General features: G+C 40.2%; 1 protein-coding gene across 26 annotated transcripts in view; it reads left to right on the forward strand.

Annotated features, from left to right (window-relative positions):
- KCNMA1 (potassium calcium-activated channel subfamily M alpha 1) overlaps positions 1-18402 on the forward strand; it is a 505772-nt gene that overhangs the window by 460441 nt on the left and 26929 nt on the right. For 14 of the 26 annotated variants that reach the window (XM_055720087.1, XM_055720088.1, XM_027797214.2 and 11 more), the window contains 2 exons: positions 14586-14699; positions 17995-18125. In XM_055720087.1, the coding sequence (XP_055576062.1) occupies positions 14586-14699; positions 17995-18125 (245 nt within the window). Of the gene's footprint in view, positions 1-296; positions 342-14585; positions 14700-17994; positions 18126-18402 lie in introns of all 26 variants that reach the window. The other 12 variants (XM_055720090.1, XM_055720092.1, XM_055720089.1 and 9 more) reach the window with 1 other exon arrangement.

Below are 18402 nucleotides of genomic sequence, written 5' to 3' on the forward strand. Positions count from 1 at the left end.
CCTCAGCAGAAACCTTCCCACCCAGCACCGGCTGCGATGCTTATATTTTCCTTGCAGCTGGACACTAACGTTAGGGGCTGGAACTTACACACGTGGAAAAGAGCTTCCCGTCTCTCTCAAAGTTTTCCTAGCAAGAGAGAAAAACCATTAAGAAAAGAGGGTTTCAATTCTGTTGCTGCTAAGCTAAAAATGTGTTGGGGAATGGCTGCAGAGACACAGTTTCCCTGTACTTGAGAAGTGCTGTAGGGTCTGGCTCCAGCACCTTTGAGCTCTCATCCTCTTTCTCTGCTTTCCAGATACCTTCTGCTTCAGCCAGAGAAAGATAAAACCCAGCCGAGGAGGTAGATAGTACAGTACATCAAGCACGTGATTTCACACTTAAACTATAAATATATTTAACCATCCCAAGACTGTGATAAATTCTTGGTGACTCTATTTTATTATTATTTGCCGTTCAACATCTTGAAAGCAAACCCCCTATTATGAAGGTGTACTATTTTGTGCATTTCTGATGCTGAGGAATAAAAAAAAAAACCACGCTGTTTTTATGAGCATTAATTATACACCAGGCAAGGAAGCAATTGCCTCTATGTTATGAAATATTAAATCAAAATGCTTCCTGTTCCCAGATGTCCCAGAGATAAATACAGCAGTATTTTGAAGCCCCACTTGGAGCTGTTTTGCCTGCAAATTTATAGTTTTGTCTCCATTTTCAGAAAACCCTGTTTTATGTGAAGTATAGCACTCTTGGTAGTTTTTAAGGAGCAAACTCCTCTGGAGTTGCCTATGTAGGCAACAACTCTTATGTAGATTGCTCACAAGGGATCTGAAGTTGAAAGGCTCCTTTAAGATGACAAATGGGTTGAAAGTGTTATTGTCTTTGATTGCATGCCTTACATCATCTGTATGTAGGAATAAGAGTGCTATACTTTATCTTTAGCCATTTTATAAATATTTAAGTCCTTATAGTTGCCTAAAGATATTAAAGCATATTTTACAGTAGTTGGAATATAAATATTATATATAGCACAAGATACCAAAGTAGTTTAATGAATTCATAATTTTCTGTTCACTTTTATTGGAATGTGTTTTATGTTCCAAAACTTCCATTTAAAGAATAAGAGACCGTTCTGCTCACTGACAAGATGTGAGCCAATAGTGGATGTTATCAAGGTTGCTTTAAATGATGATAGGGGGCTTCAATTAGCAAGAAGAAAGGGAACATGGGTATTAGAATGTACCGTACCAACCTCTGTGTTTTAACTTTAAAAAAAAAAAAAAAACATTTTGAAGAAATTTTGGGTTTTTAAGTCTTTAAAAAAATGTAAGGTGGTTTGCTTCTCTGTATTTTTTAAAAAGGTCTTAATTGCAGAAGGCAATGCATATCTAGATCCAGTTATACAGGAGTAAATTTCTTAAAATTTGACTTTTAGTTTCTAAAATAACCAACCATAAAATCTTGTGGCATTAAATGCATAAAAGGTCTGTATTTCATGGCCTCTTGTCTAGAAAGGTGTGTTGACGTTGCAATTGCGAATCTTTCAAATTCCCATCAAATAAAAAAAACAATTCTTTTTAATATTTCACAGGTTTGCTATTTCCCAGTTGGAGTCCATGCTGGGTAATGCTTGCTAATTACCCACAACAAAAGTAGACACACAATGCTGGTAAATTACCTGACCCTTTGCATTTTAATGAGACAACAAGGATTTCATGAAGTGATGTTATTTCAGTGGTTAATGGTGTCAGCAATGTTGTAATTGTAGGCTGAGGCACATTAGCTGCACAACCACATGTAGGAAGGGTTTCTCCCGACAGGCCCTTTGGAGAATAGAACGGGGTATTATCATTAAGCCTATGTCATTTGCATGCTGCTAATCACTTACTTTATTATCTTGTGTATCCATTGTCTTTCTTTAATTGCTCTTTAAATGAAAATTAAAAATAGTTCCAATGCCCACGATACTTGTGATAGCATCTTGATTATGAAGATAACTTCAAGAAAATGGAACATATAGATAATATATTACAGGATTACAAGATAGTTTGAAAGTTATATACCATAGCAGGCAGCCTCATGAGCATAATTCTGGTATCTTTCTTTGCTTCAGTACGTATTGTTTGTTTAATAAATGGTTATTTATATGCATAAAGGTGGGTGGTTTTTTTAAAGGACGTACATGAATTCAGAGATCAACGTCACTGGTTTTGCTTTAGTCTGCAAGAGATTCAAAGCATCAATATCCAGCATTTTCCATCAGTCTGATAACGTTACAGTAGGAAGCTAGGGTTTAGGTCTTTGTGCTTTCCAGTTAAATCCTAGTTTGTAGGTTTCCACTGTAGAAGAGCACGGTTTAACACCTGCTAGTGAGCTGCACAAATTCGACAGCTTTAGGGTAAAAATTACAAAATACTTGGCATTCTTCTGTCAAGGCAGACCTGTTGATTTTTATGTTTGACATGGTTAAATTTGAGGCATCTCAGACTTTGTGTAGTAGACACTCTCTAAAAACTTGGTAGCTTCTGGTTATCAGGAACCTTCCAACCTTTCAGCATGTGCAGAGGTGGATATGCAGGCTGAGCAGAGGCATGGTCTTCAGCTGAGAATCTATACCGCTGTGCAACCAACGATGCATTTTTGCAACTTTTCTTTTTGATGTCTGAGCAAACCAAACCTGAAAAAGTAAATCTATGAATTTTGCAAATGCTACAGTAAGAATTTTTATTGAAGGAAATGGGGTAAACTTTGTTCTTGACTAGTCATTGTGATTTATCTTCATTCAACGCACCCTAATAAGATTATGGGTGCCTGGAATTTTCATATTGATTTATCTGGATACAAGATTAAGGTGATATAAAGTTTCTGTAATGTCATAGGTATACCTGATCTTTGGAAAACTTTCCTTGGAGCTTTAAGTAGATCCTATGAAAGTATAGTTGAAATTGGACCTTTCGTATTGACTTGAGGTTTGGTTGCTGGTTTAAATTTCGTATTCAGCTTTAAATGTCAAGTACTCTTAATACTAATACAGGAGCATGATTACTGGTTAGTATTGAGAGGCAAAGTATCCCTACAGCCTAACAGGACATATATTTTCTGGAAGGTTGACTCGATGGGATTTTTGCTTAAATGTATAGGCAGGATTATAATGTGATTGGATGTTGTCGTAGGATTTCCCATTTCTGCTGAGTTTATGTCAGTCTGCTTGTGTTGTGACTTAGAAATGAGTCTCCAAGTGAGGGCAAAGGTAGCCAGACATTTCTTAAATCATTTATCTGGACAAAAAAAGAAAGAGAGATTTCACTGAAATCAGGCAGTGTTGTATGGGGGCTGAGGAAACAAAATGTTTGTAGAGCTGTTTCTTGTTTGTTTGAGGACAGATGGGTTGGAGTAGTAACACTATGGTTACAGGAGGTGTTCTTAAGGACCAATGTTCCATTAGTCATAAGTGTGAGCTTGCTCAGAACCAGTTTATGCTGTAACCAAGATTAAATTCAGAAAGGCTACTTGAACTATCTTGTTATCATATTAATCTGTGTATTTTAGAAGCTATATCTATTGTAAATCCTCAGTAATTGTGAATTGTTCCCATTGTAATTTTTCATGTATGAAGAAGAGGTCTTCCTAGAACAGTAGCTTAAAACTTTTCAGAAGTAAATTCAACTATATTAAAAAATCCCTGTTCAATTATCTAATCCACCCTGTCTTGAAATCAGTGTTTGACAAGCTGATTAAAGTAATGTTTTGATGAACTCCTTCCTGTAGGGCAAATATCAAAAAGATTTTTCCATATAACTCCAGTTTAGCAACGTTGCTATTTCCAGTTTAGTAAATGCGCCTAAGCAAACAGATCAATCTCAGATACTCTGTTATGTCGTAGTGGATTTCATTGGCTGCCCCTTGCTACCACATCTTCTTTCGAGTTCATAAAAAGGGGGTTTTGTCATAAAATCTTGGGACAAGGTTCCTTGAAGTACGCCATTCATAGGGTTTTGAAAAAAAAGTGTAATAAAACAGTATGAGTCATTCTGTCATGATGACGAGTTACTTTTCTTTCGATGATTAATATTCAATAAGAGGGGGAAAATGGTAAGCCAAAATAGGGCAAACTTAGCGATGGAAAGTTTGTCTTTTCTTAAAAGCAGGCAGTACCTCACTGGTTTTGTATATACTTGTCCTGGTTGGGTGTTTTTGATACGTTTGAACAAACTTTCTGATTATTTGCACTGGTGACTATGCTTTGGATATTCTTCCCCCTAGAACGGCCATCAGAGGCATAAGTTGCTTTCTGGCTTCTTGATTCTGGATCCTGTACTGATTGAAACAGAGATTCTCAAACTTCACAGATCGGGTACTACAAGTGGTATCGCTGCAGTTCTTCACCTTAGATATTATTAGCAGTTAATATATTGCTACTGGTACATCATTCAAGAATGCATAATTAGAGAGCTACTTCAGATTCATCCTGATTCCTTAACTGTGTAAATTCTACTTAGTGTGTGGGGTTTTTTAATGTGGAAAAATAGTAGAAAGAAAAGGAAATCTTCATTGTCTGTGTATTTGCAGTCAGAGTCAAGAGAAACTGCAATAAATTAGACAATTTTATTATGTGGTAGACATATTAAAACTGGACTAGATGTATATCATGTATATGCATATACACACACACATATATATACACACATATATAAGGCATAATGTATATGTGACATATAAACCCGGGATAATACGCCAAACAGAACAGAGTATAAGGCTGGTTTGATGTGTTAGCCACTCCTGTGAACTACAGTATGAAAGAGTTGACATCTTTTTTAATGGAAGTACTTTCTGGATGTACTTATCTTTCATGTAACTTTGTTGCACATGACAGGGATGGGTTTTATACTGACCAGTAATACCAGTAATTCTGAAATGTAATTGTGCTGATGTGACAATGCGCATGTTTTGAAAATATACCCCAAGCCCTAGGATGGCGTTTCCTTACGCCTGTTTCAAATTGGGCATCATACATTATTGGCAAGGTTCAGATTAAACTGCAACAGAGGTGTTGTCAGCTACCTTTTTGGATCAGGAGAGTTTTGTTTGAAGTGGTATACAGATACTCCTTAGGCAGTTATCATTCCCCACAGTGGTAACTGCCCCTGAGTGCATGTGATTTATTGTGCTTTCTGTGGAGGAGCTGGTTGAGTTAGCACTGTGTAGACTGGCATAGCTCAAAGCGACTTGGCACCCATTTTCACACATGCTATCTACTGAGATGTCTTCAACAGGCTTGCTACTCTGAGGTTGTGTGTGTTACAGAAGGCAGTATTCAAGTGACAAAGAGCATGACTGATTTTTTTTTTTTTTCCCCCTGTTTCTGGTTCTGGTAAAAAATTTTGGCTTGCAGAGGACCTTTGTAGTAGTATGCTGAAAGCATTAACACCAGAAGAAAATTCTCCATTAAACCTCTCTTTAAAAAGTATATTCACACGTGAACACAAAATCCATGTTCCTTTACTCTGAGCATTTAATCGAGCCCTGAAGTTTATAAATTACAAATTTAATCTTAGGGAATCACCTGTGTACTGTCACTTGACTATGGTCTTTTATGACGACCTGTCCACTAAAGAGTTGTGATGGGATTTGGTGAAATCTGGCAGGATGGGACATGGGCACGATATGCTTTCCAGTTGGCAGGCTTTGCCAGGAGTCGCCTTTTTTTACAATGCAGAGTAAGGTGGGAGAGGAGTTTTTGGACACTTGCAAATAGATTAGGTGGCAGGGAGCATGCAGGAGGCCGATGGCGCATACCTGCCAGATAAATTAGAGGTGGTCTTGATCTGAATCCAACCTGTCTCAGAGCTTGGCTTTTGGAATCCAGTTCAGATTTCTTTGACAAAATGTGGTCTCAGCCTTCACAGTTAAACCTTTGATCCCAAGACAGCCTCAAATGTGGGATTTTAGTTTTGACCCAGCCTATAGAGAACTTAACGACATTTTACTGTAGGTTTCCAGCTCAGTTCCAGCTCGGATAATTTACAAGTCTGCTGGCACTATTTAGCCCACACAGACCATGAAGTTGACTGTAAGTAAGTCCAAGCTGATGGAAAAACAATATTGCTGGAACAGAGTGACATATGTTGATTATCACAAAATGTCTGTTAAAGCATTTTGTATGGATCCATTTCCTCACTGTATACACCTGAAATTTTTGTAGAAGTTACAAAGTAATTGTACTTAAAGCCGTGGAATCATCTGCTAAAGAAATTGTTGGAATACATATTGCAAAAAATGACTGCTGTGGTTATTACTGCTGCTGCTCAGGGGAGCTATTCAGATGCCTCATTTATTGGAGCTTAATAGATTAAAAGTCCAAATTGAGTCTCATGATATAAACCTAATCAAATTCTAATCTGCATAATTTTCCCATAAGCAGCAATGGGAAATTTGTTTAATTTATGTTTCAGCAGTTGCCAATCATGTGTTGGACAACATTGTTACTTTTATTTCTCAAAATGTTTTTACTGATTGCTTGCTATGACATCTGCTTTGCTCTTCCTTTTTCACTAAGGAAAAATTTACTTTATTTGATATAATGTAGATATAATGACATAATGTAGAGTCTCGCCTAACATGACGATATATCATTTTTAACAGTGAGCTTTCCATTTCATTTGTAGTTATTGAATACTTGTCTCCGATCTAGGTAATAGCTTAATTTATTGGATAAGTTTTATTGGGCATATTTACTTATTTTTGCCTGAGATCTAAATATTCAAGGTTGATTAACGATTAAACTGAAAAGAATTTGGCATCATTTTATAGTAAATTCTTTTAGCTGCAAACCTGGGCTACGCTTAGATGCTACCAACTTTTTGCCCTAGAAGTACCTAGGGTAGAAAAATATTAAATGGTAAATGGAGAGTAGGGACAATTCAGAAATAAAGTTTGCGATGGAAGTGGCTAAAACCCACAAGAATTACAATTTCTGATGTTATTCTGAATTTAAGTGTATTCCATAATAATTGCTGAATGAACACGTTACAATTTCTTCTCTCTCATTCCAAGTATTTGTATAGTTCTAGCGGTTCTTTCTGGGAAAAAAAAAACCAAAAAAACAAAAAAACCAAAACCCAAAAACAAACCCACAAAACAAACAAACAAAAAAAACCCCAACCGAACAAGAAAAATCAAAGGGGGAAAAAAAGTCTTTGGTAAGTAGCCAACCGGCTTTCTAGCTCCTGGGCAATAATATTAGGAGCAGAGGGGCTATACCTAGAGGGGCAATCCACCAGAAAGTATGAACAGTCACTTGCCACCTCTAGAAAAACAACATGGGAGAGGTAAATTCTTTCCCAACAGGAGCAGGCTTTGGAAAAGCAGGTTCCTGACAAGAAAGTAAGGGGATGGGGGTGGAAGCAGATGGGAAACCAGTGATGGCATTATAATTACAACAAAGCAAGACAAGAATTTAACAAATCTAAAGCACATGGTATATTGGAAGCAGTTAAAATATTCTCGGAGTGGTTTGTAAAAACATAGCATAAAACCAACGTGAAGACATCCCAAGCAATAAATTAAGTGCGAAGCAGTTTAGAAACTGTTGTCCTCTGCATTCTGGAAGTCCTTTGTATTTTACTGTGTGTTGTCCTGGATGTTTTCAATTAGAGAATTACCCATCCGTTCCTCTGTTTCTGGAGATGGCTTAGGAAAGAGATGCTTAGGCAGTTACAAGATGGTGCTAAATATCAGGCAATAAACTGCTGGTGGCCTGTCCCTTCTTCTGGCACTATGGAGAACCTGCAGAGTGTCACAGTTTAATATTTAATTGTTTAAATGTTTGTGCCCAGAGCATCTCTGAAGATGCTGCAACCTCTGAGAGAGCTGGGAGCTTAGGCAGTCACATCTGCTCTTCCACATTCCTTTTCCAGGGCTTTAGCGATAATCTCCAAGAGATTAGTAGATCTTCAGGCACAAATTACAGTAAAAGTCAGAACTGAAACCAGAATTTGGGATTTCCAGGTTCTGAGGCCAGGGTAAGACTCTCAGTCTCTAGACCACATGGGACATTGATGCTGGAATTGTTTCTAAATTGAATGGCTGTAACAGATTCCCATGAATGTCAGCAGCTCTTTAGCCGCATGACTGCTGCTGAACTTTCCAGGTATACCCAAGTGGCTGTACTTCGGAGAATAACAGGTATATTCTATCATTCAATTGAATTCACTGGAATATTAATGGATGTTGTCAGCAAACAGTAGCAAAGGGATGTAGCTGTGAGGTCCTTTCGTAAGAGAATTATTTCTTTTCGGCTGGCTCTGCTTAATGAAAATCTTTGTCCCGTATTCCTGCGTGGTAACTTGTCGGGGGTGTCTTTGGCTGTTCACCACCTGTGCGATATTCATACAGGCTCAAAATACCATTGTTGTTTCCTGCTTCTTGGATGACCCAGAGCTAGTTAATAGCGTATATGCTTTTAAAAATGAGTTTCTGAGGACTTCCGTGCGTATGTTACCCAGTTGAATCCTATGGCACCTTTCCCTAGAATAGCATTATTTAAAGGGCACTATCAATTTACATGTCGCTTTAATGACAAGGCCACAACCTTTAGGTCTGCCAAGTGGATTTTCAGTTGGGGAGCTGCATTCTGCCTGCGTAGAGTGCCGGTTCAGTATAACGTACCTCTTTGAAAGGGAAGGGAGGCAAAGAGGAAAGTGGCGAGGGGAAAGGGGAAGAGGATCATAAAGGATCCATTAGGATCCTTTAGAACAGAAGATATTATATAAATGTGACATAAAAATCTGCAATGAGAATATGCCTGTCTGGGTAAAGCCAGAGGAACAGCAGCAGTGCACATCCGAGAGCCAGATTCGTTTCCACATTAAAACCCCAGTAAGCCTTTACTGGCCCCCCAGCAAACTAAAAGGATATATTTACTGCTCTGTAGAGCAAACCTTCCCAAATTTCATGGAACATTACTCAGTCAAGTGGACCGCACAGGAGCAAAAATTGGTGGTTTATGGCCAACGCAATCAGCAGAGCACTCGGCCATCGGGCCAGTTGCTCCAAACCGTGCACAAGCAGGGCAAACCACAATTATTGCTGGTGCTTTCAGTGGGCAGAAGGCATGTTAAGCCGTGCCAACTTTCCTTAATTTTGAACGTCATCACGGTGCTGCCATATCTCCCAGAATACCTGCGTGTTACTGCTGAGCCCCAGGCGATGCCCCGCTGGGTTCCTGGGGGAACCATGGGCCAGCCTGGCTGCGGGGCACAGCTCTCGCAGAAGCCCAGCACTGCTCATCACTTCATCGGTCGTGTTCCATAAGAGACAAGGAGGGCTTATAGCCAGCTGGCCCTGCTGAGCTCTGAGCACCTGGACCCCCAGAAACCCTTGGGAAAAAGAGCTTGCCTTCTTGTGGGAAGGAGCCTTCCCCAAGGTTCTCCTTCCACAAAGATGAGAAAACCTTAAAGAGTTAGAGTCTTGCAATTGTTTGGTTGTTTCGCCGCCTCCTGTGAGCAGTAGTGCCCCAAAGGGAGATGGGGAATATTTCTTTGTGCAGAATCAAGACGTGGAATCCAGCTGCTTTTGCAGAGAACTGCAGGAGACTCAAACTCCTTTAGAGCTGAGTTAGGGGGTGGGAGTCCCCACCTCTCAAAAAGGGAGGCTGCTGATGGCAGGGTGACTCCGGACTGCCAGTCCTCACTGATTTTGAGCACGTCAGGAGTCCAGAGCTTGAGTTCCTCTCAGAGGTGTGGTATATTTAATCCACTGTTTGGCAGCATCTTGTTTCGGAGAGGGATAGGGGATTGCTACCTCCTGTTGAAGTACAAGCCATTTCCTCAGTTTGATGTGGGAGACCTTGCTCTTTACAACTACAAGAAGGGAGAAGGTTGCAGCGAGGTGGGTGTTTGTCTCTTCTCCCAAGCAGCAAGCGATAGGACAAGAGAAACGGCCTCATGTTGTGCTACGGGATGTTTAGGTTGGATATGAGGAAAAATCTCTTCACGGAAAGGGTGGTTAAGCATCGGAACAGGCTGCTTAGGGAGGTGGTGGAATCACCGTCCCTGGAGGTGTTTAAAAGCCGTGTAGATGTGGCAGTTAGGGCCATAGTTTAATGGCGACCTTGGCAGTGCTGGGTTAACAGTTGGACTTGATGTTCTTAAAGGTCCAGCCTAAATTATTTTACGATACGTGTTGTGGTGGTGACGGCTGTAGCCAGTGGTGGTGGGTTGACCTGGCTGGCAACTAAACCCCTACCCAGCCTCTTGCTCACTTTCCCCACAGTGGAATGAGGGAGAGAAGCAGAAGGCTGAGCGTGATAAAAACCCTCATGGACTGAGGGACAGTTTAATAAGTGAAAAGAAAAAACAAACCAAACCACAAAAAAGTAAAACGCAAGTGATGCCAAGGGGCTCGCTCACCCCGCCAGCAGTTGGCTGTGGGATCCAGTGGTTGCAGGACGTGGCACAGCTGTGCTGCACCTTACCTCCTCACTGCTGGCCAAGGGAATTCCCTTCTCCAGAAGCCCCCCGCTGTCCCTGGATTTCCTTCTTCAGGGACTGTGCTCAGCCTCGCACGGGCTATGGGAATTTGGCGAGGTTGATCCTGTTAAGCAATTGGAGCCACAGCTCCCTCAGTTGTTTGTTGAACAAGGAGACACTGTGGTTATAAGATCACAACTATCAGCCCTGTTCTACGATTTTTATGAGCGTTAATGGAACAAGGTTTGGGGACTGAAGGAGAAAATGGAATATGAAAAGGGAAATGAAAAGAGGCTGTGAGGAAAGCATGTCATTTCTAAATGAATGCTCTGTGCAGAGGAATTGAATCTTTTCACAGCTGAAAATGGATCTTAAATCTGATGCCTTAGCTTGTTTCAGCTTCTGTAATGAAATAGAGTTTCCCTAATACCCTGTGACCTGAATTTCTCCCTGCTTTATGGGTGCTATTCCTTGACGTACAAACCTGTATTTTCTCAAGTCAGCATTTGATGATGGATGTCAAAATACAGGTCATGTATTATGCATATAGCATTACCGATTTAAGGTGTTTACTTGTCAGGTTGAAGAAATTCAGAAATGTCACATTCACTGAATCTGCACAGCTGTCACTTGTAGTTTTTCATGCCTTTAAATGAAAGTTCTGATAAAGCAGGTTAGTTTTTCTGCACCTTTTTTTTTTTTTTTTTTTTTTTAATCTCTTCTGGAGGAAAAAAAATAGAGAGCCCATGTACAGAATTTACACTGTGACTTGGGGGCAGGAATGTGGCCTGAAGGTTTACGATGCCTTGTGACTCCACACACAGGGACACAAAATTCCCAAGTACTCCAATTTTTGTTTTCCTGAAAATATTCAAAGATGTTTACATTTTTTAAAAGTGGATTTGTAGAACTGTCTGAATGAAGTACAGGCAAGGAAATTAAATTAAAATAGCAGATCTCACTCACATCTTCCAAGAACATAGGGCGAAAAATATTAAGGCATGAGTCTTATTTTTCATTCAAGGAGAAAACAAAATCCCTTTAACATGCTTCCTGCATTTCAGACTGAATGCACTGTGTGCGCAGTGTGCAATTACAGAGCTCCTGACAGTCTGTGTCTGAAAGAAATGCCACATTTGCTTCAATCTTCTAACACCATCCTAGGAAGACAAATATTTGAAGGGTTAGAGAGGGTGGCTACAAACAGCCTTTGATGGAGAGTGTGTGTGTGTGTGCGTGCCTCTGTGTGTGCGCACGTTGCAGCAGGGCGAGGTCAGGAAGGACTTGCACGTTCAGACATGGTTATGCCAACTCTCTTCAGTTTGCTTTTAGCTGGTAGGGAAATACAGGTGTGCTCTGGCCATCTGAAGAACATGATTCACTAAACGATGTTTTAAGGAGTCTATCCTGAGATAAGGAGAGAAAAGCCTTCAGAAAAAAGAGAGAAGCAGGACCTCTAGGGATGCTCCCAGCAGCACAACCCCTAGGGTGCATGGGCACAAGATTAGTGTTCTCTGCTCTCACATAAGTGAGTGTAAAAAGTCTTGCTGTTGCCATTTTGGCTTGGAATTCTGCAGAGGGGCTGCCACTTTAACTGCCCAAGGAGTCTACAGCTACTTGAGCTTTTTTTTCATGTGCTGTGGCAAAAGCCTTGCCTTTCCTGTAGCATATGAGGACGCAAAACTCTGGAGCCCGCTGCAGGAGGAGGTGTCACGCTGATACCCACCTGCCCTCGGACAGCATTCCCTCCCTTTGGAGTCCTGCTTTCATTTTTCCCGCTGTTGTGAGAGTGGCAAGGTTACCTCTAACTCATGGTGTGGTGCCTGAAGGAACTCCGTTACAACTCGCTCGTGAGTCTGAGAAATCCTAGGCTGTGCCAGGCAGAAGTAAGCATTCGGAGAGCCAGTATGGCCGTCAGCCACAGTGCCGCACGCACGGGAACATCTGCAAACCAACACCAGTTGGGAATGCAACTTGCTGTCACCGTGCGCTCTTACTGAATTCGTTTCAGCACAAGTAGTGTTAAATGACTGACTGTTAACATCAGCAGCATTTCAAATTGTCCCTGGGAAATCTGCGTTCTAAAGGTTTTGCATGCACTGGTAATATTAAATAGAATTGCTTTGCTGGCGCAGGTTTGCCTATGGCGATGTTTTTGTCTTGCAAGCCTGCTGAAGATAACCCGACTGCTTCTCTCCCAAGGAATTTTCTTGCAGACTTTTCACTCCCTTTTTACTTATCCTGTCCTTATAATCCTCATGTTGTGTCTAGCTTGCATGCGATAGTCAGAAGGAAATTCATACTGGTACCTTCTAAGTAACTCTCCTCAGTGATTTTAGTCTTACTGCCTATATATTCTATACATGATATAGATGAGACACGGAGAAATTAACTGAATATCAAATCAAAATTTAAATCCCATTCAATCAAGAATTCCAGATCTAGTGGTTCTTATAGTTTGTCTTGTTTAGGGACAGTTTGAGAGTGATGGTAATTGTCACTGGAAGAGAACCACAAATCCTTCAGACAATATCAAACCGGCACCACATGTGAAGAACTGCAGTTTAGAGATTTCTTGGTTTTTAAATTAGTTGCCAAACTGAAGAAAGGTAAAGTGCATAATGTAACAGTCTTCTAAATTCAATAGCAGACGAATGTATCAATGAATTTAATGCAGTGAAGCAGTTTCCACAGTACAAGAAGATAACACAGTTGCGTCAGGAATTAATTTGGCTGTGATTCATTTAGAATTGGTAAAGGGACTATTCAAACCTCTTTCAGACTAGTGATGTCAGAGGATCAAAAGTCAGTCCCTAGTTGAAGAACTTGGGCATAATGTGGCAAGAAACCCAGAATGCTTTCTTAGAAATGTGTGTTTTAAAGTGAGCTTGGCTAAATTCTATTCCTAGCAGACAAATATTTGCTTAGAAGTGTTGCCTTGGTGTTGGTCTACATGAAACCCTAATGTCAAACTCTGGCTTCACTGTCATTTCTGCAGCAATGAGTTTAAAAGAACATTCCCGTGATTTCCGCAGCTGTAATGGACAAGGGAGATGGAACGTGTTACTCTCAGCTGTGAATTTTCAGCCCAACTGTTGCATGGGCTTTTGTATAACTGCCTGTTTTTCAGTGCTTACAATCCAACTCCAAAAGGCTTTGCCTGGGTATTTTTTATATCAAAAAAAAAAATATTAAAAATTAAAAATGCTCAGTGTCAAGAGCTTCGTTTCAAACTGTGTAGATAATCAGGCTGAAAACACAAATTTCTTCCGAGGTGAACCTTGCTGCTCTCCAGATCTGTTTTTGCTTTGAGTGCCTGCCAATGTTTCCTCTCCCACCTATGTTTCCTTTACATCCCCAAAAGTAAAAAACTTTCTGGTTTCTTTTCAAGCTTTCCTCTTATGCACCATTTGAAAACCTGTGTCTTTTTCCTTCCATCCTATCTTTTTCTTCTTCCCTATTAGAATGGGCCCTTCCATCCCAGTATTCCTATAACTGTAATCCTCCTAAAAATGCATATTATGAAAGGTGCACCCGAAAAGAAAAAAAACACCTACAATTGTGTGGGTTGTATTGCTCCTATATAACAGTTAGAAAATTTTAAATCCTGCATGTTGATCAAACCTGAAGCTTGCTAATGGAAGCAGTTTATTTCTTCTCGTTGTACTACTGTTTACAAACAATACTCTTTAAAATGTTAATTGAGGTTTAAGGAAAGGTGTTTGTTTCAGGATTTTTTGAAATACTAATAGGACAAAAGTAAACCTCTCTAACACTGAAGCCTTGAATTTTTTTATAGATTTTTAAATAAGCATTGTTCTTTCCATTTTCCGTGTTTTGATGCAAAGGCTACCTAGGATAACAACATAAATTTCAGTTTCTCCATTAGCTACCAAATCTCTTACAGTAGAAATGACCTCCATGTCTGTGAAGGATTATGTTACTAAGAAATAATTGTTGAAATTTAAGTAACTTTTTTTTTTTTAAATGACAACTTTTTTACCATACTTTTTGGGAAAAAACAGAAAAATAGAGATGGGGAATTCCCTGTTGGTGGGGATTTGTTTAAATTATGTTTGTCCTGTATAAACTTTTTTTTTTTTTCCTTCTTCTTTTAGGCTTTACACCACCCGGGATGGATAGGTCCTCTCCAGACAACAGTCCAGTCCATGGCCTGTTACGTCAACCCTCCATTACAACAGGAGCCAACATCCCCATTATAACAGAGCTAGGTAAGGAAAGCTGGCATTCATCCTTCCATGCACGTTCTCCTATCCTTTCCCTACTTCCCTTGTTACGCAGTCTCAGGAACATTAACTAAACTGTATCTTACGCTGCTATGTTTTCTCTTCTGATAACTGTTTTGAATTACTCTCGCTAAAGAAAGATTAGTAACAGTTGTTTCACTTTATACGAATAACTGAAATATATTTCTCTCTTCCCTTTGGGTTTTCTCCATTTTCTTAAATAAACACTCTATCAGACAAGATGCTTTTTACATAGTGTAACAAATAAGCAGGGGTCTTTGGGCTAAGGTTAGAAAAGAAAAAACCCCTACGCAGTAAGTATGAGCAGACATTTCCTGTGCATTTAATCAATAGTAAGAGGCCATTTGTTTATTTCTTCATGGTCCAGAACTGTTTAATCATGTGTAACCAAACTCTGTATAATAGTATGAGACATTTTACTCCTGAGAATACAATGATGGTAGGTAACCAGGCTCTGATTTCCACTCTAGCTGTGGGTATTTATGTTGTCAAGTGGTGTGATGTGAAGTGCAGAAGCTGTTCTGTTTTTTTCATGGCAAATACAAACTTGATTTGTGGTCCTTTGTCCTTTTATTTTCTTTTTCAGTTTTATTTTTTAGAGCCTTACCTGTCTTTTTCCCTTACTTTATTCTCTTTCTGTACTTTCTTTTCCCCCTAAATACTTTACTTATTAGCTAAGCCTGGCAAACTTCTGCCTTTGGTTTCAATCAGTCAGGAAAAAAACAGTGGAACCCACATTCTAATGATAACTGAACTGGGTAAGAAGTGCCTTTTTCCTTCACATCACTGTCTTATTTTCTGTTGTTGTTCTTACTGTCATCAGCTTTTTCTTTATTTATCTGGCTGTATCAGAGGGGCTACCCTCATGGCACTGCTTTGAATGTGTTTTATTTGTGGTTCTGGTTGAAATTGACTGTCTTGTTCTGGCCTTTCTTAATGATTTTTTTTTATATATATATATTTTATTTTTTTTCCCCCCACGCAGCATCAGTAAACCTTTGATCACACTCGTCTGACCTGCCGGCTGTTTTCATAGCACCTTCTCACCAACTCATTTTCTTTGGCCTGGGTCCCCACCTCTCGGGCCCTCCCTCCCCCACCCCCAATTTTTCTCTCCTTTTCTCTCTTTATTTCTCTTTTTTTCTCGTTAATTCAGCCTCTTGTCAACTTGGTGGACATGCCTTAGCAGTTCTCACAGGAAGTCCAAGAAGAAGTAAAAAAATACCAGGGAAAATAAATAAATAAAAAAACCAACCAAAACCCCAGCATCATATTTTCCCTTAAGCTATTTGTTTATATTGGGGAGTAGGCCTTTTTCTCAGAAGCTCGGCTTTTGAAGCTGTAAAAAAGCAGCCAAGCTTCTGTGTTGCCTCTTCTCAGTAAAGAGAGCTCTTGCCAGCTCTGGTGAGCGGTGGCTGATGAGCATGTCCCACGGTGCAGCACCAGGCGTTCCATCCCCCTCACCTACTTCCCTTCCCTAGGACCCTAGCCTGCAACCTTGCATCAGGAAGATAAAGACATTGAGGCTAAAACCACCCTTGCAGAATTCACGTTAGGTCTGTAGCACCTTGGAAACCGATGCTGTGTGTGGCTGGTGTCAGTCAGGCATGAGTCTGCCAGATGCGGATGGAAAAAGATCGCTACATTCAGTAGTGCCTACTCTCAATTTCCAAATCAAAGTGAGGCACAAACTCTTTGAAAAGTCCATTTTGCAATGAGACATCAGGCTTTCAATTGCTGTTTGGCTCAAGAACCTGGAGAATAAGTTGGTAGCGATTGTACAAAGGCAGGCGCATTGTGGGTATCGGTGTTTTTCAGGATGAAATTCTTCCACCTCCCCAGGCGGAACTCTTCTCTCTCTACCGTGCTGAGGTGTCGCGTTGTTGTGATTGTGTCAGGGAGTGGGAAGGCAGGAATTTTCAATCCTACTTCAGCTCAGGTCCTGACTGAATGATCATGGCCAAGGACTGGCTCAACAGGGCTGTAAATGGAGGATAACGATTCTCATCTTTTTTAGACAGCTGTTGTGAAGCTTTATCTATAGTTATTCACGGTCTGTAATTTAAGCGTGGCAAGCACAGTAGTGCATACAGGTTGGAAAAGGAGTGGGTGGAAAATGGGACTATATAGGAAGGAAGATCAGAATAGCAGGCAGAAGAATTTCTAACCTAAGAAGTCCAGAGCCGAAAGCATATCAGGTTAACAGCAGCTCTCACGTCGTTTTCAAAGCTGGCTGGGCTAGCTCAGGAGATGTGTTCACATGGGGAATAGGGTTGTGTGCAGTTTCAAACGCTGGAAAAGTTTTTAATTTCCCTTCCTTGCATGGGAACTGAAATTAATTTGTCATTTAGAAAGTTAAAGGGTATTTTGATGGCATAGCTAAGCGGTCTGTGCTTTCATGCCTGTGGAGGACTAATATGGAAATGAAATATTTCATGAAATGTGATCCACTTGATACGCTGATCTCAAGGAAACAAATATTTTTAGTGGAATGAGGTGGAGGCAGAGAGCTTAACGGTGACAATGAAATGCCAGAGAAAGTCTAAATGACAAATATTACTTTATTTGGGCTTTTTCTTTAAAACAGCCTGATATAGATTCTTTTTCACAGTGGCTAATACAGAATTTGTGGCCGAGGAAGTGAAGTTACGGAGACAAATATTTGAACAAAAGGCAGTGCTGCAAGAGAATAGCTGGAGTATTGCTCATTCATTCAGATAGATGCATGTTAAAGGGACAGTTTATCCTCTTTTAAGCCGTAAGTGCATTAACACCACTCCAGTAAGAATCACAGCAGCACATCTAACAGATGCCTGTGGGCTATATCAGAGTTTTATGGACAGCCTTTGTTTTGCAACGGGGTTCTGACTTGGTATCTTGTGATAACATTTCACTGTACGTGCATACAGCCGTAGCCACTGTACCCGACCAACACCGAGATTGTCTTGATATATACAAGAGCATCATGTATCTCATTCTGAGCGCAGGCAGCGGGTGCCACAAAGCTTCTTTCATGGCAAAGGGATAGTCACCTCTCCAGAATGAGTCTCACCTCTTATGAGCAAGATAATGACCGACAGATTTTTAAATGCACATTTTCACATCCATCTTGATTTCATTTTCAGTGACGTCAAAGACACAAGTCTGTGTTTCCAGACATATGCTGTTTCTTTTTCTTTCTGACTGTGTAATGTGTAAGGTCACATGCTGGTGACCCAGAAACACCTTATGATTTTATTATTATTATTATTGTTTTCAGTAAATGATTCAAATGTTCAGTTCTTGGACCAAGACGATGATGACGATCCAGACACAGAACTGTATCTCACGCAGCCCTTTGCCTGTGGAACCGCGTTTGCTGTCAGTGTGCTGGACTCTCTCATGAGCGCAGTAAGCAAACAAAACCTTTTTCATTCCCTTCCATTGAACTTACTGTGAAAGAGTATGAAAGTGTGGTCCCTTTTCCACAGGTAGTCAGGAGAAGATGCTTTTCTCTTAGATGTCAGGAGAATTTCAGAGCCTAAACAAGGTTATTTTTTAGTTGGTCACAGAGTCCTTAAAAGAACAGAGATATCTAGGACGGACACGAGTCCACAGTTTTAAAAGCAATGAGTTGCATGTCAGGCATTAAGGATAACATTTTCCAAAACCTGTTGTATCTCCCTCC

This window comes from Falco cherrug, chromosome 9 (assembly GCF_023634085.1).
Source record: "Falco cherrug isolate bFalChe1 chromosome 9, bFalChe1.pri, whole genome shotgun sequence".
NCBI lineage: Eukaryota > Metazoa > Chordata > Aves > Falconiformes > Falconidae > Falco > Falco cherrug.